This window comes from Pseudonaja textilis, chromosome 6 (assembly GCF_049901715.1).
Source record: "Pseudonaja textilis isolate UNSWEBS1 chromosome 6, rPseTex1.2, whole genome shotgun sequence".
NCBI classification, from domain to species: domain Eukaryota; kingdom Metazoa; phylum Chordata; class Lepidosauria; order Squamata; family Elapidae; genus Pseudonaja; species Pseudonaja textilis.
The window spans coordinates 56,702,237-56,727,553 of record NC_141995.1 but is presented as its reverse complement, the minus strand read 5'-3'; the positions used below and the strand labels follow the sequence as shown (position 1 = coordinate 56,727,553).

The window sequence follows — 25,317 nt, the reverse complement described above, 5'->3', positions numbered from 1 at the left end:
AAAGAATTTTGTTTTCTCTTAACATACAATCTTAAAAAGACCTTGTCAAGGAGAAGTAGCTTTCCCCAAATTAAAGCACTGGCACATTCTGGGAAATAATCTGATATTTTGATCTAGAAGAGGGGTCCCCCAATCTCTGGGCTGTGTCCCACTACCAGGCGTTGGCCTATTTGCAACCACGCTGCGTGTGGTTGTGGTTAGCCGGCAGCAGGTGCGGACAGCTGAGGAGAGCGAGGACTCAGATGAGGGGCCGGGACCATCAGGGAGTGGACTGCTGCCTTCAGAGATTGTGGGGGCTGGCAGCAGCGATGAGGAGGTTCCCGAGGAGCCTGTGCCAAGTGCACGTGCACAAAGGATTGCTCGGAGGAAAGAACAATTACAGCAGCACAGGTGACTCGAGAGTAAAGCTGCAAAGTAATGGTCCCTCCCTCAAGAGGATAAAAGCCAGGTTTGGAAAAGCGTTCTTTGCAGACAGCAAAGAAGCTCTGAAGCTCAACTGGTAGACATCTTAGTTCGTGTTTGGAGAATCTTGTAAATGAGTTCTTATCTCTGGGTTTTTGGCAGCCTTGACAAACACCTTGGCAAGGCTCTTTCTTGTCGGAGCTAATTAGTGGAAAGCAGCCTTCAGAACAGAATTCGTTATTAAACCTTAAAAAGTGGGGGCTGCTGCCTTTGTCTGTGTTTGCTCTTTGGGAACCCAGTTGGGTCCAGAACAGCGTTCGACTTGTGCGAGCGATACGCCAGCCCGCATGTGTAAGCACACACGTGCATGCACACACATGCATGCACACACCTGACTTGCACAAGTCAAGCTGCACATGCATGCACGCACCTGCCCACAACTCACATGATCTGGTTCCCCTCTTCCCCCCGCACCCAGCCAGTGATTTGGACCGCTAGTCTAGAAGTTCCAGGTGTGAAAAATGTGCTTGATTTTTGCAAGCGTGCCTCATTCTGTATCCTAGTTTCGCTCTTTTGAGCGACTTACCTTTGTCAGCCCTTCATATTTCCCATAATCCGTGTTCTTTAACCACTCCATAAGTTTGGCATACCGGAGCAGGTCTCGGTGAAAAGGGTGATGGTTTGGCAAGGTCAGCTCCGCAGAGTGCTGAGCAAGGGTGGAGCTCTGGTCATGGCCCTTTGCGGAAGGAAGCAACAGAAGGAAGCTGCTTGAATAAATGATGGCGGTAAACCTGCCAAGCCAGACAGATTGCCACCGAATCACAGAAAAGAAGCTCTGCTTGTTGGTTAGTGAGGCCTTCCTGCTGTTCTGCGAAAAACAATGATGGCTGTAACATTCAGAAACAACATAAAAGACAAAAGAAACACTGGATTATAGATTAACCACAAGGCATCCTTCTTATCAGGAGTTGCTTCTGCTGAAAAGTTCAAGGTGGCCCTCATGAAAACTTATAGTTGGATTAATTCATATCAATTTATACCAATAGACAAGGGTTTCAATTATCTGTGAGGCAAAAATTAATCTCTATGTGTAATCTTTGCCTTGGCTCACACTCTTCAATCTTGCCAAGTAGGATTTGTTACAGGTAAGTCCTACGACTATAGGTGAGCCCAAAATGGAGGTTGCTGGGTGAGACATTTGTTAAGGGAGTTCTGCCCCATTCTACGACCTTTCTTGCCACGATTAAGTGAACCACTGAACACGTAGCAAGGTTGTTAAGTGAATCTGGCTTCCCCCATTGACTTGGCTTGTCAGAAGGTCGCAAAAAGGGGATCACAGGATCCTGGGATGCCGCAACCGTCATAAATGTGAACCAGTTGCCAAGCATCTGAATTCTCATCACGTGACTATAGGAATGCTGCAACGGCCGTAAGGGTGAAAAACCAGTCACGGGACCTTTTTTTTCCAGCATTGTTGTAACTTTGAAACGGTAACTAAATGAACTGTAAAAAGCAGGGATAGGATTCTACCGATTCGGGCAGGTTCGGGAGAACCAGGTGTTAAGTTTTTATCAGGTTCGCCGAACCGGTATTTCAACCCAACTGGCCCCACCCACCCCTCCCGGGAGTCTCCATGCGATGCAGGTAAATGCAGGGTTTGCGTGGAGGCTCTGGGAGGGCTATTTTCACCCTCCCAGAAGCCTCCGGACCCTGGGGAAGGCAAAAAATGGCAGTCCTGAAAGTACCAGAAGTCCAGAAACGGGCCTGTTTCCAGCTTCCGGTGGGCCTCCAGAGCCCGGGAGAAGCCATTTTCACCCTCCCAGAGGCCTGGGGAAGGCCTCCGGATCCTTGGGAAGGCTAAAAATAGCCCTCCCGGAAGTACCAGTAGGCCACGCCCACCATGGCCATGCCCAACCAGCAACCGGGCAGCGAAATTGGTTGCTGGGATTTTTTAATCCCAGTTATAAGTTGAGGACCACCCGTACAAGCATTTGACAGGCAACTCCAGATAAGATGTTAACACAAAGCAGTGCTAGTTAACAAACACCGTTCACGTACATGTAAGCCACGCCGTTGACCAATTATTTGTCTACAAGGGGGGAAAAAAACAAGACCTGATCAATGTGACCCAACTTCTTCACTTTCCTTCGATAAAAATTACAAGAAAATCATTATCACTGTATCCTGGGCTTGATAGCAATAGCACTTATATACCACTTTATAGTGCTTTACAGCCCCTCCCTAAGCAGTTTAACAGAGTCAGCCTATTGCTCCCAACAATCTGGGTCCTCATTTTACCCACCTCGGAAGGATGGAAGGATGAGTCAACCTTGAGCCTGGTGGGATTCAAACTGCCAAACTGCAATAGGAGTTGCTTGCAGTGCTGCACTCTAACCACTGCGCCACCGAGGCTCATCATTGATAAAACTTGAATAAATAGCAAAATGAGATTGACCCAACATTGATATGTAGAATTTATATTTACTAGGATAATCAGTTAATCTACACATTTACCTATAGCAAGGGTCTTCAAACTTGGCAAGTTTAAGACTTGTGGACTTCAACTCCCAGAATTCCTAAGCTAACATGACTAGAGGAGGAATTCTGGGAGTTGAAGTCCACAAGTCTTAAAGCTGTCAAGTTTGAAAACCCCTGACCTATAGGTAGGCAGATTTCCTGCTTTCTAGCCTGGGACCTCTGCCACTAGACTAAGCTGGATCTCCAAGGAATATCCTCACTAGTTACTACCCGTATTAGCACAACAGTCATTTTAGTGGGAGCCTCAGCAACATGCTTTCAAAATTTCCATCCTCCTTCTTGCAAAAAAAAAATTTGTCCCCGTTTGCTCTAGCAAACCCATTTTCCCAGGGTGAATTCTTATGCAGTTGAAACTGGATAATCCATTCACAACATGGAAGGCTTTGGGAAAAACCCATGTTTTGCAAGAAAACAAAAAGAATTAACAAAACATTTCTCAACTGGACAAAAGGCTCCAATGAGTCAATGAGAACCAAGCACAAACCAGCTTCTAGGGAGGGAATAAGGGACCTATATATACTTTAGTAATTGGGAAGAATGATCTAATGGGGGAAAAATGTACCTTTGGAAATGATCCATTATGATAGAGCTAACAAATGAGGGCATCCATGCGTAATTCTTAAACAACACATTTGGATGCACTTTAATCCCACGTTTCATATTAACCATATATTTTAATCACCATCCATCTAAATTCAGTATCTTCTCATTGGAGATATATTTCTTTACTAGGCGCACAAAGTGTAAAAGGTTTAACGAAGACGTAGCAGTCACAAAGACGTAACCTTCCACTCATAAGCCGTGTTTTCTATTTTAGAGAGGCAACACTGCAAGAAATAGTTAGGTTTAGCAAGCTTGGTTTAAAAAGAGGCCAAGTAGAATTCAAGCAGCTTGATTTCAAACTCTATACTCACAGAAACTGAAAGATAGTAGGCCCTGTTACTCAGACCTTTCTCCAGTTCAATAAACTATTTGGAGATAAAATACAGGGGTAAAAATAAAAAACACAGAGAATTTAATAGATTTTTGCCTAAACAACCCATTAGAGAGCTTGAATGGTGAATGTAACACTTTAGGATGAATTGCTTTGGAATAAATGTACAATTGCAGAGCCATCTGGAGATCACTATAAACTACTTCTATATCTACATCTACATCTACATCTATATATCTATAATCTGTCTGTCTGTCTATCTATCTATCTATCTATCTATCTATCTATCTATCTATCTATCTATCTATCCATCCACAGTATGGTATACAGGCTTGACAGCTGTGGACAAAAAGGCATTACAGAGGGTGATGAGCACAGCACAAAAAATTATGGGCTGTCTGTCCCCTGACACCACGGATGAAATCGCCAGGACCCACTGCCTCAGGAGAGTGAAGAAAATCTCAGGGATGATTCACACCCTGGTCAGAGCCTCTTTCCTCTCCTACCCATCGGGCAGGAGATATAGAAGCAGAGCCAGCCAAACAAATAGGCTGAAAAACAGCTTTTATCCATGGGCTGTCAGACTTCTGAACGCAACATAAACACCACAATTAGGTTTAATATGGTAGATTTGCAAGGCCAGCACCCAGGGAGGCTCATTTCAATTTCATCGTCCCCATGTTGTGCGTTGACAAACGTTTGGTTTGATTTGATTTGATTTCTAACAACTCACACATTTCAGTTAACGAACAGAATCATCTGGGTGGGGCTTTACTCGTTTGCACAGCCCTGTTTCTGGCACACCAAGGACCGGTACCAGTATACGGACCGGGAGTTGGGGTCTCCTGCCCTACAAGGCTGCATCTGCCTAAGATATTCACAATTGGGATGTTATGCTTTTTGGCTTGGTCCAGCTCTTTGAAGAGTGCTTCAAAGAGTGTTTCAACCTTGACATGCTGGCTGGAGAATTTTGGAAATTAAAGTCCACACATCTTAAACAATCAAGATTGAAGAGCAGTGGCTCAGGTATTTGGGGCATGGATATAGCCTTTTAATGCAATGAAATTTCACTTTAATGTATGCCAATTAGTGTACATTCAAAGTGGCAATAAAGTTATTCTATTCTATTCTATTCTACTCTATTCATATTGTGGATTGTTTATTTTCTCATTTATTCTAGGATGCTAGACATAACTCCAAAGGAGACCTCTTTTAGATGGCAATATATCAATCCATATAACTATACTAATCACTACTTTTTCAGAACATCTTACTATGATAGAGTAAAATGCAGAAGGCTTACATGGATAAAGGCTATTCTAGTCGACCTTAGTGCTATTGTACAATAAAAAGTTTTGTCCTGGATTTGACTCAACACCAGCTTGCTTCTATCAAAACCTCACAACTAATACATTTTTTTTCCATATGGTATAATTATAAAAATTTTGCTACAAAAGAAATTCTATCCTTACCTACACCTGTTACGTTAACCCTGCCAAATCTGTAGTATGCTTTTAAAACTGCCCTGAATAAATGCCAATTTCTGCATTTTTTTAAAAAAATGGATGCTGGATTTCCTACATTTAAAGATGGTACTGTAAGTGACAGTCAGTGTAAAGTTCAAATTTTGTTTTATTTCCTGGATTTCCTGCATTCATTTGGATGCACATTAGAAATCAATTGATAATTTACACAACAGGTACTGGCAACTGAAATAATTCCATTTTGTTTTCTGTTCCAAATTTTCTTAATGGAGAAGCGTGCAAGAAGATGGTTAAAAAATAGCTTTTACCAGGACACAGTTTCTTGAAAACTCTGAAAACTGAAGTAAGGAACCAACTAAAAAGTGAGAAAAGCAGCACCTGTTGAACAAAGACGTTGTTGAGATGGCTGGCTAGTCTTCGGGCAAACAGCTCACGCAGGTCACTAAATCGCTGCTGTTGTTGATTGACCGCTTGAAGCAATTCATGTCCTAAGATCAGAAGATGGATAGAGGTTTCGAAACCATAATTATTACAGGTATGTCATTCTTTGAGGGAGAAGGGCAATGTCAAGTAAATAAATAATTCAGGACAAATTGAATCGATTCGTCTCCTCTATTGCCAAGTCTACAGAAAACCTGCAGAATCCTAATTACTCTCCTTCTGAATAATATTACTGGTTTTACCATTCAATTTAATCCATTTGTATATGACAGATACAACTCTGGATGGCTAACAGTGTATGAAAAGGCATGAAAACTTTCAAGGGCCACTGAGAACAAACACAATAAACATTCGACCATGGTAACACCTCACAGGTCCTTTTAATCTCCCAACCCATCCTCTGGAGGACATCCAAGTCTTCGGTACTTGGTAAAAGGCCAGCAGGGTCAGGCCCAGGGGTGGGATTAAAAAAATGGGCGTGGCCTACCGGAACTTCCGGGAGGGCCGTTTTTCGCCTTCCCAAGGTCCTGTCATGCCCCTGTTGGAGACTGACTCCAAGGGAGAGGAGGAACAGCTGACAGGGAGTGGAAGTGTGGCTCTGGACGTTGTGGAGGAGGCTGGGGAAGGGCAGAGGCCAGCTGGGCAGTCAGAAGAAGACCCAGGCCCATCCCTCTTCGTCCTAGGACACTCAGGGAGGAACGGAGAAGGGAACAACGTGGCTTACGAGAGAAGAAGTGGCCATGATCCCCCTCATTGGTTGCAGCTGGGGGAATAGTATATAAGAGAGACGGTTAAAACACAGCAGTTGCCAGAAGCAAAGTGTGTTTTATTTCTGGCTGAGGTTTATCTTGGCTGGCGTTCTTCCAACGGACTGTGCCTTATTATCTTCTTGAAGTTTGTAATTAATTATCTGGGTCTGTTGTGGAAATTCCTTCAGTGCGGTTTGTTTCGGTTTTCATTTCTCCGTTCTCTGTTCTTTTGAGTTTGGACAATTTTGGAAAGAGTTTAATCGCCGACTGCAAACAATTGAACAGTGAGGCCAAGTTGGAGGCATTAAAGGAAATTTATTTACGTCTGGGAATTTATTACATGTGTGCTGCTTCCTGGGTCATCACAGGTCCAGAGGCTTCCCTTGGGAGGCCGAAAACAGCTTCCCCCGGGCTCTGGAGGCCCTCTGGAAGCCAGAAACAGTCTCATTTCCGGACTTCCAGGAGAGAAGTTTTTCGCCTTCCCAAGGCTTCCCCCGGGCCTCTGGGAGGAAGAAAACGGGAGCTGGAGGCCCTCCGGAAGCTGGAAACAGGTCCGTTTCTGGACTTCCAGAAGGCCCGTTTTTCCCCCTCCAAGAGCCTCCACATGGACCCTGCACTTACCTGCACTGTGCTGGGATGGGCGGGGCGGGCAGGGCCAGCCGGTCAGTTGAAATACCGGTTCGGCGAACCAAATGAAAACATAACGCCCGGTTCTCCCAAACTGGTCCGAACCGGTAGAATCCAACCCCTGGTCAGGCCCAATCAAATGTTGGAGGAATGGTATTCTACAGGACCAGGGCTATGACAAAAAAGGCCCACTGGTCTTCCAAGGGCAAACCCATATATATATATGTCAACCTTCCTAATAGGGCCAGACAGGACCAGGAAACCAACTCCACAGAAAGGCTGACAGTGAGAACAAATAATTAATCAGTGGACTGGATTAAAGGTGCACCTTAAAGGTGCTCCATCCGTGGAGGTTTCCAAGAGCAGACTGGACAGCCATGTGTCCAAAATTGCATAAGGTCTCTTGTTTGAGCAGGGATTTGGAGTAGAACAACACCAAGTTCTCTTTGAACTCTTATTATTCTGTGAATACTTGCCAATACTTGCAAGATTGGCAATAATAACAGAATCGTGCAAATCTGAGTGAGCGGCCTCACCAACTTACACTTCATGAATTAAGCAGGAATCTCCCTGAGTCACTTAAAATTTTATCTGGATTTAAAAAATGCTTCAACCCCCTTCTGCCTAGGCCAGGAGTCGGGAACTATGGCCCGGACTGGCCATAGGAATTCTGGGAGTTGAAGTCCACAGTTCATAAAGCGGCCATAGTTCCCCACCTCTGGCCCAGGCAATGGATCCTGCATATTGTTGTCAAGATTATCTTCCTTTCTCTGTAAAATATGCAGAGCTCCTGCTATCTGACACTAATCCAGAGGCCCCATATAACAGTCGGGTTGTGCCTAGTTCCACGTAAAATAAGACACAAAAGCAACTGAACCTGCCTGAATTATAATAGGGTAAATATGGCTTATTCCTAAAATAATAAATTGAGGACAAGCTTACCTTTTTCTAGCCCCAAACACTCACATTTAAATCTTTAACATTTATTGTAGTTAAAACAAAATTTGAACTTTACACTGACTGTCACTTACAGTACCATCTTTAAGCATATTTTTTTACTTTGTTTGGTTAATGACTATAACAAAGATTGATCTGGTTTTAGGTGTTTTTGAGAACTTAAAAGCAGAACATTTCAATCAGAGGATCTGGTCACAATGTACACCGCTGTTCGTTTGTTTTTAATGCCTACCTGGCTGAAGAGCTACATTCATGCATTGTAGAAGTGCATCTGCTGCATTTGTGCAAGCCTCAATGCCGCGTGAAGAGGAGAGGTCTCCTTCTTGGAGGGCCTTGATGTGGCCCTTGGCCAAGTCCATGTGGTTCTGCAACAACAGGGGAAGCCAACTCTCAAGCACAAATTTACTTTTCTTAGTTATAAAAAAAAAAAAAAAACAAGCCCAACTATTCTTTTTTTTTTCTTCAACGCGTTTTAATAAGATCATTTCAATCACGCTTCCTCAAAACTACCACCTTCCAGATATCCTCCTGAATTAAAACTTGTCTCCAAAGTTTTACCACAGAGTCTCGAGGATTTGTGGAGGCATATTAAGAGAGCTAGTTTGGTTTCATGGTTATGGCAGTAGGCTAGAAAGTGGGAGACGGTTGAACTCCAGTTTCACCTTAGCTGTGAAAATCAGCTTGGGCCAATCAACCTGTCGGCTCAATTCACCTTAGGGTGATTGCTGAGGAGACAATAAGAAGAGGAAGGTGTGTTGGATAGGTTTACTGCCTTGAGTTATTTGTAAACTTAATAAAGGCAGGATAAAATAAACAAACAAATGGATTTGCCTGTCAAGGTAACTCTACAATATCATTTATATCAGCTGCTGTTTTAATTTTTAATGCATGTATAGTTTATCTCACTCTACTTGATACTGCAGCTTATCTGTATTTACCTTTTTAAAATATATTTATATTTTCCACATTTGTTTTCTTTTTATGGCCCTGTAATCCCTTGCTTCAGGGTGGTCAGGGTGACTGAATGGAGCTCAGCATTTACTGGCCGGATGCCCTTCCCGACACTTACAAGGAGTTAGCAGAAGATTTTTTCTTCTATTTGGGCTCTCATCTATTGCTGCCTAGGACTGAACTCTCAATCTTCCAAGTGGGAGGCAAGCATCTTCACCTCTGGAACCACCTCGCCACTCATATTTATATACTTCATATATTACCTCTTATATCTCAATGACAGGTATATTGGGGTGCCCAAATCATTTGATAAACCCTGATCTAGTTCTGAAATAGTCTTTTACTAAAATTAGGGTGGTTTGTTTATTTTATCTATTATAGAATACTCCTGTGATAGTTGGATATTAGAAATGTCAATCAAAGGATGTAACAGGGGGTACCTCCTCCGCCTGAGGGAAACTCAAGTCCTTCTGGAAACTTCTGTCTATTAATATGCATTTTGTGCCAGGAAAGACAAGGACGGACAGTCAACAGATGAACTGTAAATTAGCAGTTACCAGAAATTATAAGAGGTTACTCTACACTTAATGAATCTGTTTACAGCTCATTTATAATAAAAGCTGGAAATAGTAGAAAATACTTGTAGCTCAGGTTTTATTTTTGGTGGTTTGCTCTCCAAGCTTGTTTCCATTTAGTTTCTGAATGTTTGGTTACCAGACTAGATCACAACATGACTGTCATGCCCCTGGTGGAGACTGATTCTGAGGGAGAGGAGGAACAGCCGACAGGGAGTGTAAGTGTGGCTCTGAAGGTTGTGGAGAAGGCTGGGGAAGGACAGAGGCTGGTTGGGCAGTCAGAGGAGGAGGACCCAGGCCCATCCCCTCTCCATTTTAGGGCACGCAGGGAGGAGAGGATAAGGGAGAGGTGTGAATGGCATGGTCTACAGGGGAGGAAAGGGCCTTGATCCCCTTCATGGGCTGCAGCTGTGAGAACTGGATAAGAGGGCGGACATGCGTACAGGCAAGCGCTGGAAACAAAGCGTGGAAATATCTCTAGTTTATAGTCCCTCTCTGAGTTTGGCATCCTTCCCAGTGTGTGTTATCTGTAGACATCCTCCAGCCCTTATCTTGCCTGGTTTGTGCTGTTTTTTTCCCTCCTTCTTTGTAACTGTTTGTGTGGGAGTTTTTTGTCTTCCGTCAAGGATATTTGGAGCTTGGAAGCAAAGGGAAGGAATAAAAGGAGCTTCACTGGGCTTTTGTGACTTTATTTTGTATTCCCCACCCCCCGTCATCACAATGATGATGTTACCTACTCTGGTAACGAAACATTCAGAAACTAAATTGGAACAGGCTTGGAGAGCAAACCATTGCCAAAATAATAAAAAGTTAATTTGGGCTTGGGTTTAAAGATTAAAAATGCGCTGCTTTATATTTTGCCTCCGCTCCGCTTATCATGACATCTGAGGCTTTCCTGGTGGCAACAAATCTAACAAACACTATTGTGATGTCTTTATAGAGTACAGATAGTCCTCAACTTATGACCATAACTGAGCCCCAAATTTCTGTTGCTAAGTGAGAAGTTTGTTAAGGGAGTTTTGCCCCATTTTACAACTGTTGCTAAGCAAATCACTGCAGTTGTCCAATTAGTAACACGGTTGTGAAGTGAATCTGATTTCCTCACTGAATTTTGCCCCTCAGAAAATCACAAAAGGTGATAACAAGGTCAGCGCAACTGTCCTAAATGCCAGCTGTCAAGCATCTGGATATAAATCACGTGACCATGGGGATGTGTTGTGGTTTGCCAGCAGCAGATGCGGACGGCTGAGGTCTCGGAGAGCGAGGACTCAGGTGAGGGGCCTGCGTGTGATGCAGGGATGGGGCCAGGACCACCAGGGACTGGAATGCTGCCTTCGGAGCTTGGGGAGGCTGGCAGCAGTGATGAAGAGGTCCCCGAGGAGCCTGTGCCCGGTGTGCTCAAAGGCTCAGGGCTGCTCAAAGGAAAGAGCAGCTGCAGCAGCATGGGCGACTCAGGAGTAAGGCTGCAAGGTAATGGCCCCTCCCTCAAGAGATAAAAGCCAGCTGAGAAACCGGAGTTCTTTGCAGGAAGCAAAGACATTTTTGCACTTCAAGCCTGGTGGATGTTCGGCATATCTTGGTTGGTGTTTGGAGACTCTTTGTGTTTGAAATATTCTTAGCAACTTTATCTAATGTTCTTGGCAGCCTTGCACCACCTTGGCAAGGCTGATTCTTATCAGAGATAATTGATTTTAACCGTGAAGGAATGGAATTCGTAAAGAATCATTAAAAGGTTTTGCTGTTACCTCCGTTTCATGTTTGCTTCCTTGGAACCAGGTTTGGGTCAGAACAAGGATGCTGCAACGGTCATAGGTGTGAAGAAGGGTCATAAGTCACTTTTTTTCAGTGCCATTGTAACCTCAAACAGTCACTAACTGTGAACTGTGGTCAGTTGAGGACTACCTGTAGTGGCATTATGTTTTGATTCTAACCAAGAAGCAAACCCATAAAACATTAGAACGTGTATAACTCCAAGTACTTTTGTATGGATGATGCATAGAATTAAGAATGTTTCAATGCTTACAACAAGGAACTCTATCTCCGACAGCAGTTTTAGGTTGTTTGTGTTGCTGAGATGAATTAGATGGTTGCTTTCTGAAATCTGATCCATTTGTTCTTTCACACTCCGGAGCATGTCCTCGTAACTGCTCAGCTTCCATTCGATTTGGTCCACTTCTTTCAGAGCGTCATCCAGCAATTTCATCAAAATGTTCACCTGTTTCTCAGAGGCCATAATCGACTGGATGTTTGCCTAGAAAGCCAGCAGCAAAAGGAACCAATCAACGGATTGGCAAGTCAACGCAACGGGTGACTGCAGCACCAACAACTGGCAGCAGGACTTCTATTGTATTTCTTTCTTCACTTGGCTACTCGCTCACAGTGACTCAAGGTAGCTTAAAACAGCGGGTCTCCAACCTTGGCAACTTTTAGAGACTTGTGGACTTCAACTCAGAAAACTTCTCAGGAAACAACAACTGAATGAGAAACTGGTGGTGACCTTCTACCGCTGCACCATAGAGAGTATCTTAACTTACTACACCTCTGTATGGTTTGCCAATTGCACAGTGGCAGATAGGAAAGCACACCAGAGGGTTAATGTCATTGCCCAGAAGATCATGGGTTGCCCTCTCCCCTCTTTGGAAGAGCTTTATAGCTCCTGCTGCCTTAAAAAGGTTCAAAACATTCTCAAAGATCCATCTCATCCTGAGAACACTTTTTTTGAACTATTACCATCTGTTGCAGACAGTACAGGACAATAAAAACAAGGACAAATAGGCTGAAAAACAGCTTCTATCCCAGGGTAGTAGCTCTGTTGAATTCTACTGTACAGTACTGTGTCGGTGTGGTGTCGGGGGTTTTCGGTTCAATGTGTGGAGTGTGAAGGATGTGCATTTGTGTTTATTTTCATGGTCATGATGTGCCCTGAAGATGGTGTTTAATTTCGTTGTACGAGGTGCAAATGACAATAAACTAAACTCCCAGAATTCCTCAGCTGGCTGAGGAATTCTGGGAGTTGAAATCAACAAGTCTTAAAGTTGCCAAGGTTGGGAGACCCCTGGCTTAAAACACAATATACAGTGAAAGAAATAAAAAATACTAAAATAATAACCCCCACATCATTGGTACAGAAGAAAACAGCCTTACCCCATCAAGAACTTGTAGCTCTCTAGACAACTTATCTGCAAAAGCTTCTGCATTAGAGATAGCATATTCACAGCCTTCCATCATTATTTCAATATCTTGCTCTTCTCTAGCATTTAATTCTTGATATTCATCCACCGCCTCTTCGTCTGTTCCTCCCACATTCTGGTTTTCACCACTGGGAACAGATTCTAAAGAGGAGGGGGAAAGAGGTGGTCATAATTTATGAAAAAATGAATATAGCTGGACTGGCCATCAAAATCATTCCGGATAATTCTAACTGACCGTACACACGTAGCATAAAGATATTCTGCTTAAATTTGATCCACGTTCTTAATCAGTTACTGAGATATTCATACATTGAAATTTTACAATGCTCCATGATTTTTAATCAAATTGCAAAACAAGAATGTTCCTCTTGTTTCAGCAACAGAAAAAGAGATATTAATTATGATGGAAAAAGTTAGAAAAATCTGTTATATTTCCTTCAGTGGATGCAACATTAGAAACAACAAAAGTAGTAACAAGGATGCATAACTTTCAGCAACAGTAATAAAAGGACATTTCTCAGCAGTGCCTTCTTTCAGTTATTTTAATCTGCATATTATTACAATATAGCTCATAAATTATTACTTCTCATAATTAAGGAAGCATAATAGCTAATTCTGGAACCTATCCTGTTTTTCATTTAAATTTAATATTGAGGAAAAATTAAGCCATAAGACCACAATTTATGACATTTTTGCTGGAAACTTGGTGTTTACTTTTGGTTTACAGTAAAAACCAACCCATGGGGTGAACAATGGGTTTGCTTAACGGCCACTGCAAAAATTGGTCTCACAACCAATGAATGAAATTTCAGGCTCAATTAGTTGTAAATCGAGAACTACCTGTAAATGTTCTCCTTAAAACATTACCATATATGCAAGTCAGTGTGAGATTCAAAAAAAAATTACTACCGGTTCTGTGGGCGCGACTTGTGGGTGTGGCTTGGTAGGCGTGGCAGGGGAAGGATACTGTAAAATCCCCATTCCCTCCCCACCCCACTAACCTGCTTTCCAGCTCTGTTTTCCTTTGCAAGGCAACCAAAAAAGATCCAGCCAATCAGCTGGGACTCGGGAGGCGGAGAATAGATGGGGCGGGGCCAATCAGAGGTGGGATTTGCCAGTTCTCCGAACTACTCAAAATGTCCGCTACCAGTTCCCCAGAATTCGTCAGAACCTGCTGAATACCCACCTCTGATGCAAATGAGACTTCCATGTGACTTGTTATTTTAGCAAGTAATCACATTGTTCTGCAATTATATCTTGCTCAATTTTAAAGAGGTGAACTAGGCTTAGCCTAGCTGAACCTGTATATTAAAACCTGTAGGATAGCTTTCAGCCCATTTATTTAATGAGAAACCCGTGGCACTCTGGATATTACTAAACCACAATTTTAAATATTTCTCTTGTTTCCCAGACTGGAAAAAACACTGCTGGGAAATACATTTCAGCAATGTTTTAAGTTCATCATACCACTTCTGATCGTAGAATAGCTGTTAGCTTATTTACGGAAATAGTGATTTATCTGTTCAACAATAACTTTTATTTAAGGCATTGGGAAAACCCACCAGTGACCACTAAAAAATAAATAACTAAGATTTGTCTGTTTTTAAACTTTAACCAATAATATACCATACTAGCTCTTCTCTCTCTCTCTCTCTCTCTCTCTCTCTCTTTCTCTCTCTCTCTCTCTCTCTCTCCCTTGCTCCCATTCTTAGACTTGCCAAATCTAGTAAAAAGTAAGCTCAAGTCAGTTCAATATAATTTATTCCCAATTTTGTGTGCTCTGGTTTAATATAGTAACTTAAGTGTAGGATGTGAGTAGAAAATATATTGATGAATGTGGTCTGATTTCAGATTGTAAGCAAAATATTGAGTTTCAAGCAACTTTGGATGAACAAAGAATCAAATACTTATTTACTTGTTAACCAAACTTATTTACTTGTTAACCAAACTTATTTACTTGTTAACCAAACTTTCCACCAAAAAACTTAGTCTTAACTTACACAAAAAGTCAATTCAATATTGTACTGAAAAGGCAGATTCTGAAAATTCTCATCAAAAACTATTTAAGTGATTGAGTTTTTGCACTCTGTCTTCATATTTAAATTCCGTTCAACAGCCCATTGTTTAAAAACCTCTGAGTAATATTTTTAGCTGAATTTGCTGACATTTCTGACAAAACCGGAATGAAGTATCTGCTTAGTGAAGCATTATACACAATTTTAGAGCAAAAGCAATTGAATTAGTATCACAGAGGAAGAAATACGGAAGGGTGTTACGCACCTTCAGTGACTTTAGGTAGCTCTGGAGAATTGAAAGTATGAGAAAAGCAGAGGAGAAGAAGCAAAGAATATTAGCTAAGCAGTCAATGAGCACAATTTGGCAACAATTTGTCTCTGTTACAAATTTTTTTGAAAACTTAGAAGAACATTAAACAAACTACAAAGCAGATTTCTTTGCAGCTATGTAACTCCTGGATGATCAAATGAATTATTATGAAGTTTAAGATTATACCAGGTTAGGAGTTTAATAATTAAGGCTACCCTCACTACAACAAAATTGTGTTCAGTTATTGTGAGAAGAAACAGGTTAAGCCTGCCAACCTGGGTTTATTACAAAGCAAATCTGATAAGTTGCTATAAGTGCTGTATTTAATTTGCCAAAAATCTCCCAAACCTACTAGCCGAGCATGTCTACACCGTGGCGTTTGACTTAGACCTTACATAGGTGGCATCATAACCAAATTCCCAAGATATAAATGACACAACTCACACTGCATATAGAAGTAGGATTTCCCTACAATAGGATACACAAGAAAAAAGGAATCCTATATAATTTTATGGTCTAAAGTTACATGCACAGATCCACATTAAAGTCATAATTAAGGGGCAGATGTGTTACGTAAAAGTAGTAAAAGTTCATTCCCAGAAATACATGAATTGGGAAAGTTTTGTTTAAGACTGAGGTTGGGTCAGGCTGAGTTTGGGGAAATTTACTTTCATAGATTCTAATTCAGAGATCCATTCATTATACCAAATGAATAAAGTTTGAATATTGTGAAAGTGATAAAGACTGCAACCTCCACTGCAATTATTTCATGTTCTGAATACAGGATCAGATTCAAGTTGAAAGACACTTGAAAGTCAAGGAAACTACTTATATTAGAAATAAGAAAAATAGGAACGACAATATGAATTTTCTACTTGCTTAAACAAATGCTAAATTTAGAGACAGCATAGCAAGGATTCATCCAAAATCCTTTACCTTCCAGAAGCTGAGAACTAACATTGATGAAGTCAATTTTCTTTCTAATATACCGCTGATTGAGTTTCCAAATACACGAAATAAAAGTATTCTTTTCTGCTATACTGCTAGCAACCCATTTATATACTTTGTCAAAATGCAGATCAAATTCAGAACTTTCCTGAAAAACAGAAAGGACAGAAATGTCAACTACCATACTCTCTTCTTAAACAACAAATTTGCAAGTTTAAAGATGATTACAGAGCAAAAGTGCATCTAGGGCATAGTTTTCTCTAGAAATTAAGGATGCAGCCTGGTAAATATTACCACGTTCACTTGATACCAGGTAAGTATGCAAAACAAGAATAACCTTGATTTCCAATGATCATTGAATAGCAATAGCACTTAGGCTTATATACTGTTTTATAGCGCTTTACAGCACTCTTTACGCGGTTAGCAGAGTCAGCCTCTTGCCCCCAACAATCTGGATCCTCATTTTATCAACCTTGGAAAGATGGAAGGCTGAGTCAACCTTGAGCCGGTCGGGATCAAACTCCTGGCTGTGGGCAGAGCCAGACTGCAATATTACATTCTAACCACTGTGCCACCTAGCTCTACAATGAAATGATAACAGCATAACAATCTGTTCAGATGAAAAATTATGCTTTGTACGGTGAAGATGGACTATTGTACTTTAGACATACTTTGATGGCATCCTTGGCGTCAACAGCAGTCAGATCCCGAAGCTCCCATGCAATCTGCCTCTTGTAGAAGTCACCTTTATCGGATTTTTTTACCTTGATCACCTTCACCTGCACTGGGCGTTCAGTTGTCACTGTTTAAGGACAACATATGGTTAAGCACTCAAGAAAATATGCATTTCGCCACAAATACATTTTTTTTGGGGGGGGGGGGATCAGCACTTAAACACATACTTTCCCCAAGTTGCTTTAAAGAAAAAGTAAAGCTTCCAGAATGGGTAGTAGGTAATTCATAATGGCAGAAAAAATACTCTTGAGGAATAAATCAAGCAAGAATCTCTCCAAAACACCCCCAGGTTAACTAATATTTCAAACTTGATGACAATATGAACCATCAGAGTGTTTTAAAACCCCAAAACGTGCAGAAATAAATTATTTAAAACCTCTAACTGCAATACAGTTGGAGCTTTCTCTGGAATGGGGAGCAAACTAAGAGCTGATGACAGTTAATCAGTAAATCAACCCCATGCAAGTAAAACTGGGATTGAGTGCTCACAACATATAACTGGCCTCAAAACATTATCTTCCTCACATGTTTGTTAATTCAGCTATGATTTGCTAGATAGGTTTTTTTTATATGAAATACTTTCATTAATAGAGACAAATGCATCAGCTTTTGGAAATTTTCCCTCAGATATCTTTTAGTCATTGATCTTAAGATCTAAAGCTTTATAGCAAAATCTTTTCTGGGTAATATGTAACAATGTACAATGGCTTCTTCTAAAAGAAAATTCAAGTTTTATTTACTGTCACCAATGTGCATAGTATGTAATAATCTTTACATTACACATGGGGTATAGATACTAACAAACAAAACATTATTCCTAAATTAAGTTATCCTCGTGTACATCACAATCCATTGAACTAAAGACAAAATTTCACCTATTATTTAAAATCGACATACCTGTAGCACATAAGAAGCAGTTCCTCTTTTTTTTCCCTGCTTTGCAAACATTAACAATGCTCAGTAAACGCTCATCATTTGGAGTGAAAATATCCCTCTGTAAGGCATGCTTGATGGCTGTCATTTTCACCAAGCTGTAAAAAAGAGGGTAAAGTTATTGCATGTCTCATCGGGATCATACCAAGTGTGGCAAACTTTGTGGCGGTGTGACTACTTTTATTATAGTAATTCACAAATTTACATTGTGTTATTCAGATATAGAAACGATATGTTCTATTAAATGGATAACGCTGTTTGTTCATATTTATTCTTTGAGATAAAATGCCTTTTAAATAAAAGCTTGTCATAACAAATATTGTTTTCTATTTTCACATTAACTCATAATGATATTTCAATAGTAATTTTAAGCAATTATACATTTTAAATCGACGAATCCAAACATGTTTGACATAACTGCAATAGTAAATGTGAATCTTGAAATAAGAAATAATTTTGCAAGGGATTATTTATAGAAACTGAGGTAGCACGTAAGTTTAATATCACTGGAGGAAAAGGAAGAAGAGATAAACCTTGATACCAATGTATATTAAGGAAACAATGTAGTTAAAGTACTCCACTTAGTCAATAAAAGATATAGCAGAGTCACCTTACAGGGGAGATGAATGACATAAAAAATTAATGAATAAAATAAAAATAAATAAAATCACAGCAGCATTTGCATAATATGATAAGCCTTATTGGGGGACGCTTTTATTTGTATGAATTTAATTCATCCAGTCACTTTATATTTGGATACGTGGTCAGAATCCCCAAATGGAGTGAATAATAATAATAACAACAACAAAGTTTGGATATTGGAAGTGGCAGTACCTGGAGACAGCAGAATAGAAGAGAAAGAACTGGAGAGGATAACAAAATACAAAGACCTACAAATAGAAATAGAATGACTATGGCAAAGGCAAGCAAGCGTAGTACCAATAGTAGTAGGCGCCTTGGGTGCAGTCCCTAAACAATTAGAGCACCCCTTGAACACCATAGGCATTGACAAATTTGCCATCAGTCAATTGCTGAAGGCAGCTTTACTTGGAACAGCTTCCATCCTGCAGTGATGTCTGTAACACCATCAAACATCCAGATCTGCCTATCCCAGGTCCTTGGTAAGGACTTGATAGGTAGACAAAAATGCCAAACCCAGTCTGAACATCTGGCTGACTGTGCGATGAATAATAATGCTCTTTTTCCTCCTAAAGCAGCCATCTATTCCTCTCAATTCATTGCAATCATCATCATCTTTTTCATCCTAAAGCACTCATCTGTTCCTCTCAATTCATTGCAATAATAATAACAGCTTCCACAGAACGAATGCAATCAAAGCCAGAGTAGAAAAATCTGCTGATGACTCCAAATGCAGACTCTGCAAAGAAGCAGATGAAACCATTGATCACATACTGAGCTGTTGTAAGACAATCGCTCAGCCTGACTACAAACGTCGCTCAGATGGTTCACTGGAACTTGTGTCACAACTACCATCTGCCCGTAGCAAAGAACTGGTGGGATCATAAGCCCGAAAAGGTGCTTGAAAATGAGCATGCAAAACTACTGTGGGACTTCCGAATACAGACTGACAAAGTTTTGGAACACAATACCCCGGATATCATGATTGTGGAGAAGAAAAATGTGTGGATCATCGACATTGCCATACCTGGTGACAGCAGAATCAACAAGAAACAACTTGAAAAAAATCACCAGATATCAGCACTTGAGAATCAAACTTCAGAGACTCTGGCATTTATGCAGGTGGTTCCAGTGGTACTCAGCACACTGGCTGTTGTGCCTAAAAACACAGCAAACGAGATAACCATGCTGGGTTTCATATCACAAATCACTAATCGAACACTTCCCAAGTGTTTAGGACTGCATGATGTATCAGCGGGTTATGTGAGCAGATCCCAGTAAGGTGGCCTTCTGCAGTTGACCAAGGGTGATCTTGTCAGTGCCAATTGTTTTCAAGTGCTTGCCTAGGTCTTTAGGCACAGCACCCAGTGTGCCAAGTACCACTGGAACCACCTGCACTGGTCTATGCCAGAGTCTCTGCAGTTCGATTCTCAAGTCCTGATATCTGGTGATTTTTTTCAAGTTGTTTCTTGTTGATTCTGCTGTCACCATGTATGGCAATGTAAACGATTCCATTGCCATAGCTAGTGACAGCAGAATCAATGGATCGTCGACATTGCCATTATTATTATTGTTGTTGTTATTGTTGTTGTTCACAAAAATGACAGTATACTCATCAGATGAGATAATCATGCTGGGTTTTTGTATCACAAATCACTAGTCGAACACTTCCCAAGTATTTAGGAATGTGTGACGTATCGGTGAATCATGTGAGCAGATCCCAGTAAGGTGGCCTTCTGCAGTTGACCAATGGGGATCTTGTCAGCGCCAATTGTTTTCAAGTGCTTGCCTAGGTCTTTAGGCACAGCACCCAGTGTGCCAAGAACCACTGGAACCACCTGCACTGGTTTATGCCAGAGTCTCTGCTGTTCGATTCTCAAGTCCTGATATCTGGTGTCTTTTTCAAGTTGTTTCTTGTCAATTCTATCACCAGGTATGGCAATGTGTTGTTATTGTTGTTATTATTTGCTGCTCAGCTCCTACAGCCACTCTGGACAGTTTTAATCACAGGCTTGTGAACGCTGTCAATTTTGTACCCTATTTGGCACTGCCTCTTCCCAGGAAAACTGAGCCAAAAGATTTACATTCCGCTTTTGGAAAACAACAACAACGACGATCATTTTTTCTTTTTATCATCTTGCTCCCTTTCAATGAAAGAATACGGGCCAGGAAGAGAGAATCTTGGCCAGAGGTCTCCAACCGTGGCCACTTGAAGACTTGTGGACTTCCACTCCCAGAATTCCTCAGCCAGCAAAGCTGGCTGAGGAATTCTGGGAGTAGAAGTCCACAAGTCTTCAAGTGGCCACGGTTGGTCTTGGCCAAAGATGGAGAAAGCCAGCAAGATTTTGACAGCGGCCCAGGGAAAGAAGGACACCCACACACACACACACCCAGCAAAACGAAGCCCAGGACCGTCGGACTCCGGGGCTGCCAAACTCCGGACAACCACCAAGGGGCAGCCAAGAGCAGACGGCTTTTTGTCCCTTGGAAGAGGATTCGTGTTCCATCAAGCGGCCGGCCGGAGTTTTTGGGAGCCCGCCTTTAAAGAAGAAGGGAGGAAAAAGCCGGCGGAAGCAGCCCTCTACCGACCGACCTTCCCCGCGCCTCCCACCCCGCCACCCCTTCACCTTCTTACCCGGCGCCCGGACGGTTCGCCCCCTTGCAGCCTCCGCCGCTCCCGCGAAGCTCAGTCCACTCCCAGGCTCTACCGTCCCGCCTTCTCCATCCCGGCAGAACTTCCGGCTTCGGTCACGTGACAGAGGCGGAAGCATTCCGGAAGAGGCTTGGACAGCGAGAAAAGGAGGCGTGGAGTCGGAGGGTAGAGAGGCGCGTTACTAAGCGTCCGCTTCGAGGGTCCCCCCCCCCCTTTTATTTTTTTTTCCCCTTCTTCATTGCTCTCTTCTGATTCCTTTTACTGCAGGAGTGGCGAACGATGGTCCTTTTTTAATGACAGAATTCCTGCTCAGGTGGACTTCAACTCCCAGAATTCTAAGATTTTCTTTCATTTTCCTTTCTTCTTTCTTTCTCTTTCTTCCTTCCTTCCTTCTTCCCTTCCTTTCCCTTCCTTTTCTTTCCTTTCCTTCCTTCCTTCCTTCTTCCTTCCTTCCCCTCCTTCCTTCCTCCTTTTCTTTCTTTTCCTTTTCTTCCTTCTTCCTTCCTTCCTTCCTTCCTTCCTTCCTTCCTTCCTTCAGCTTCCTTTTCCTTCTTCCTTTTCTTCCTTTCCTTCCTTCCTTCCTTCCTTCCTTCCTTCCTTCCCTCCTTCCTTCCTTCCTTCTTCCTTCTCCTTTTCTTCTTTTCTTTTCTTCCTTCCTTCCTTCCTTCCTTCCTTCCTTCCTTCTTCCTTCCTTCCTTCCCTCAGCTCCTTTTCTTTCTTTCCTTTTCTTCCTTCTTTATTTTTCTTCTTCCTTCCTTCCTTCCTTCCTTCCTTCCTTCCTTCCTTCCCCTCAGCTCCTTTTCTTTCCTTTTCTTCCTTCTTTCCTCCTCCTTCCCTTCCTTCCTTCTCCTTCCCCTCAGCTCCTTTTCTTCCTTCCTTCCTTCCTCATTTCTTCCTTCCTTCCTCCTTCCTTCCTCTCAGCTCATTTTCTTTCTTTCCTTCTTCCTTCCTTCCTTCCTTCCTCCTTCCTTCCTTCCTCCTTCCTTCCTTCCTTCTTTCTTTCCTTCCTTCCCCTCAGCTCCTTTTCTTTTCTTTTCAAGAGGCAACTGGACTTTCTGGGGTTTTTTTTTAGACCTTTCGCTTCTCATCCAAGAAGCTTCTTCAGCTCTGACCGGATGGTGGGGAATGGAAGAATTCATATTCCTTGAAGACAGCTGATCATTTGCATCCTTTTAGTGGGTCGTTAAGGTCACCTGGCAGTTTATCTGTGTCATCAGGGTCACCTGAGTGTGGGGCCTTCTTGGACTGTTTTGTAGGACTGTAGAAAAGACTACAACACAGTCCTTTCAACAGTTCCAAGGCTTCACACTAATCTGCACCACTCAGGTGACCCTGAGGACACAAATAAATACCCAAGTGGTCTCAACAACTCTCTAAAAGGATGGAAATGACCAGCTGTCTGCAAGGAGGATAAATCCTTCCATTCCCCCCGCCCATCCAGTCAGAACTGAAGAAGCTTCTTGGATGAGAAGTGAAACATCTTCAAAGAAAAAACCAGAAAGTCCAGTTGCCTCTTGAAGGAAAAAAAAGCACCTTTGGAATAAGGGGCCATTAGTTCCCCACCTCTGCTTTATTGCCAAGCTGGAGTATTGGTCCCTCCTACCCTGTGGATATGAGACAGGGCTTGCAATTTCTCAGTTTCGCCGCTTCTTAAAAGGTTTTCAAATGTCCCTAAAATGTAAACCCAGAGACTCTTATTTCAGTGTTTTTCAAACTTGACAACTTTCCAATCTAGGAACTTCAACTCCCAGAATTCCCAGCCACCAGGCTGCTAATAACTTGAATTCCCAGCTTATAGGGTTTCTAAGATTTTAGGATGTTACGATCTTCGTGCATCTTAAAGGTTGCCATACACTGATTTATGTGGAGAATTGGACTGGGTTATTCTACAAAAAAAATTATCAGCCTCAGCAATTTTAAAAATTAGTCACAGGAGTGCCTCAGAGTAAATTTGATCTGGTTAAGGTACCAGGCCAGATGAGGAGCAACGATGATTAGGAGACTGGAGGCTAAAGCATATGAAGAACAATTGGAGGAATTGAGTATGTCTAGTTGAATGAAAAGAAGAACTAAGGGTGACATGATAGCAGTGTCCCAATATCTATGGGGTTGCTACAAAAAAAAAAGAGGGAGTCAAATCTATTCTCCAAAGCATAAAAGGACAAGAAGCAATGGATGGAAACTAATCAAAGACAGAAGCAACCTATTGTAAAGCTAAGGAGAAAGCTCCTGACAGTAAGAACAATTAATCAGTGGAACGACTTGCCTTCGGAAGCTGTGAATAGCAATAGCACTTAGACTTATATATCGCTTTATAGCCTTTATAGCCCCCCCCCCCCCCCCCCCCCCCCCCCCCCCCCCCCCTCCAGAAGCCAGGGCTTTCTTCCTCCTACCTATGGCCTGCCACCGCACCCACATGCCTTTCCACGTTTCTTTGCTTAAAGCTCTGCCTTTGCCTGGGTTTACTATATCCCATTCAACCCCCCCCCCTATCCATATACCCAACCATATTACCCGCAACAATCTGGGTCCTCATTTGACCCACCTCAGAAGAATGGAAGGCTGAGTCAACCTTGAGCCTGGTGGGATTTGAACTGCCAAATTACAGGCAGCCAATAGTCAGCAGAAGTGGCCTGCAGTGCAGCACTCTAACCACTGCACCACCAAATGCTCCAATCCTGGAAGTTTTTTAAGAAGAGATTGGGCAACCATTTTGTCTGAAATGGTATAGGGTTTCTTGCCTGAGAGGGGTTGGACTAGAAGACTCATTCTGTTACTCTGTCCTGTTCTACTATGAGTTCCAATCCCGCCTTAGGCACAAAGCCACCTGGGTGGCTTGAGCCAGTCTCTCTATCTCCCAGCCCTAGGAAGGAGGCAAAGGAAAACCACTTCAAAATACCTTGCCAAGAAAACTACAGGGACTTGCAGTCATCGGGAATCAATATTGACATGAAGGTTATACAAATATGTACATCTGTATGTATGTAGTATACAGCAATAGCACATACTGGCTTTGTTGCCGAGGTTGGGATGGCAGCATACACCAGTGGCGGGATTCAAATGTTTTTACTACCGCTTCTGTGGGTGTGGCTTAGTGGGCGTGGTGTGGCGTGGCTTGGTGGGCATAGCAGTGAAGGATACTGCAAAATCCCATTCCCTCCTCACCCCACTAACCTGCTTTCCAGCTCCCTTCTCCTTTGTAGGGCAACAAAAGAAGACCCAGCCAATCAGCTGGGGCTTGAGAGGTAGAGAATAGATGGGGATGGGACCAGTCAGGTGGTATTTGCCGGTTCTCCGAACTATTCAAAATTTACGCTACCGGTCAGAACCTGCTGAATACCACCTCTGCCATACGTCAGTGTAGGATTTTTGTACCAATGTACCTCTGGTTCACCTTGAGGAAGAAAGTACATTGGCTTTATGTTGTAGAGCAGTGTTTCTTAACCAGGGCCATTTTAACTTTCAACTCCCAGAATTCCCAACCAGCAGATGTTGAAGTCACACATCTTAAACTTGCCCAGACGGAAAACACAGTTCTACAATTATGAATTCCTAGGAAAGGAAGGAAACTCTTGATTTGATAGGTGAGTGGAGCCTCAATTAAAGTGGTGCTGGACAACCCCCAGGATCAAAATTAGATTTGGACTCATTAATTCAGAGCAAGTCCATCTTTCTCCAACTCTAATTAAATTAGATTTACTTCATTAATTATTTTTACAGGACCAACATAGGCAGCAATTAATCAAAGCAGTCTCCACTCTCATTGCATTATCCTGCAAGATTTACTTTGTCTAAATGTGTGCTTTAGTGTGCAAGAATGCAAGACAGTTAAGAAATATTTAAATCAAAATGAACAGAGTTGACACAAATGTGGCAAAACTAATATGGAAATATCTTTTTAATGGTTTTTCAACTCATTCTGAAACCACATCATGGCAGCAAACAGCATAACTAAGTATAGAATCATTCTAGCTAAATGAAAGGCATCACAAAAAAGATATCATAAAATATTAACAGACATCTATCTCTGTCAATTAAAAATATTTCTGAATATTTCTGACTAACTTAAAGATATTTGAATTATTGAGCGCTGAATATGCAAACGTGTGTCATCATAATTTAAATTTATTATCCAATTCCATATCAATTATATTTTAAGATATATACTATAAACATGTAAAGACCATAATAAGAATGCGTTTAACTTTTCCCTTTTTTCTCTAAATATTCCTTTC

General features: G+C 41.9%; 1 protein-coding gene across 1 annotated transcript in view; it reads right to left on the bottom strand.

Annotated features, from left to right (window-relative positions):
* The window catches only part of EXOC1 (exocyst complex component 1), a 40,322-nt gene extending 19,122 nt beyond the window's left edge, over positions 1-21,200 (bottom strand). Inside the window, 11 exon segments of the mRNA XM_087936628.1 lie at positions 989-1,138; positions 3,855-3,908; positions 5,737-5,846; positions 8,365-8,497; positions 11,682-11,909; positions 12,803-12,990; positions 15,130-15,150; positions 16,111-16,270; positions 16,794-16,924; positions 17,755-17,888; positions 21,065-21,200. Of these exon segments, the coding sequence (XP_087792754.1) occupies positions 989-1,138; positions 3,855-3,908; positions 5,737-5,846; positions 8,365-8,497; positions 11,682-11,909; positions 12,803-12,990; positions 15,130-15,150; positions 16,111-16,270; positions 16,794-16,924; positions 17,755-17,878 (1,299 nt within the window). The 5' untranslated portion in view covers positions 17,879-17,888; positions 21,065-21,200.
* Between the last annotated feature and the right edge of the window lie 4,117 nt (positions 21,201-25,317).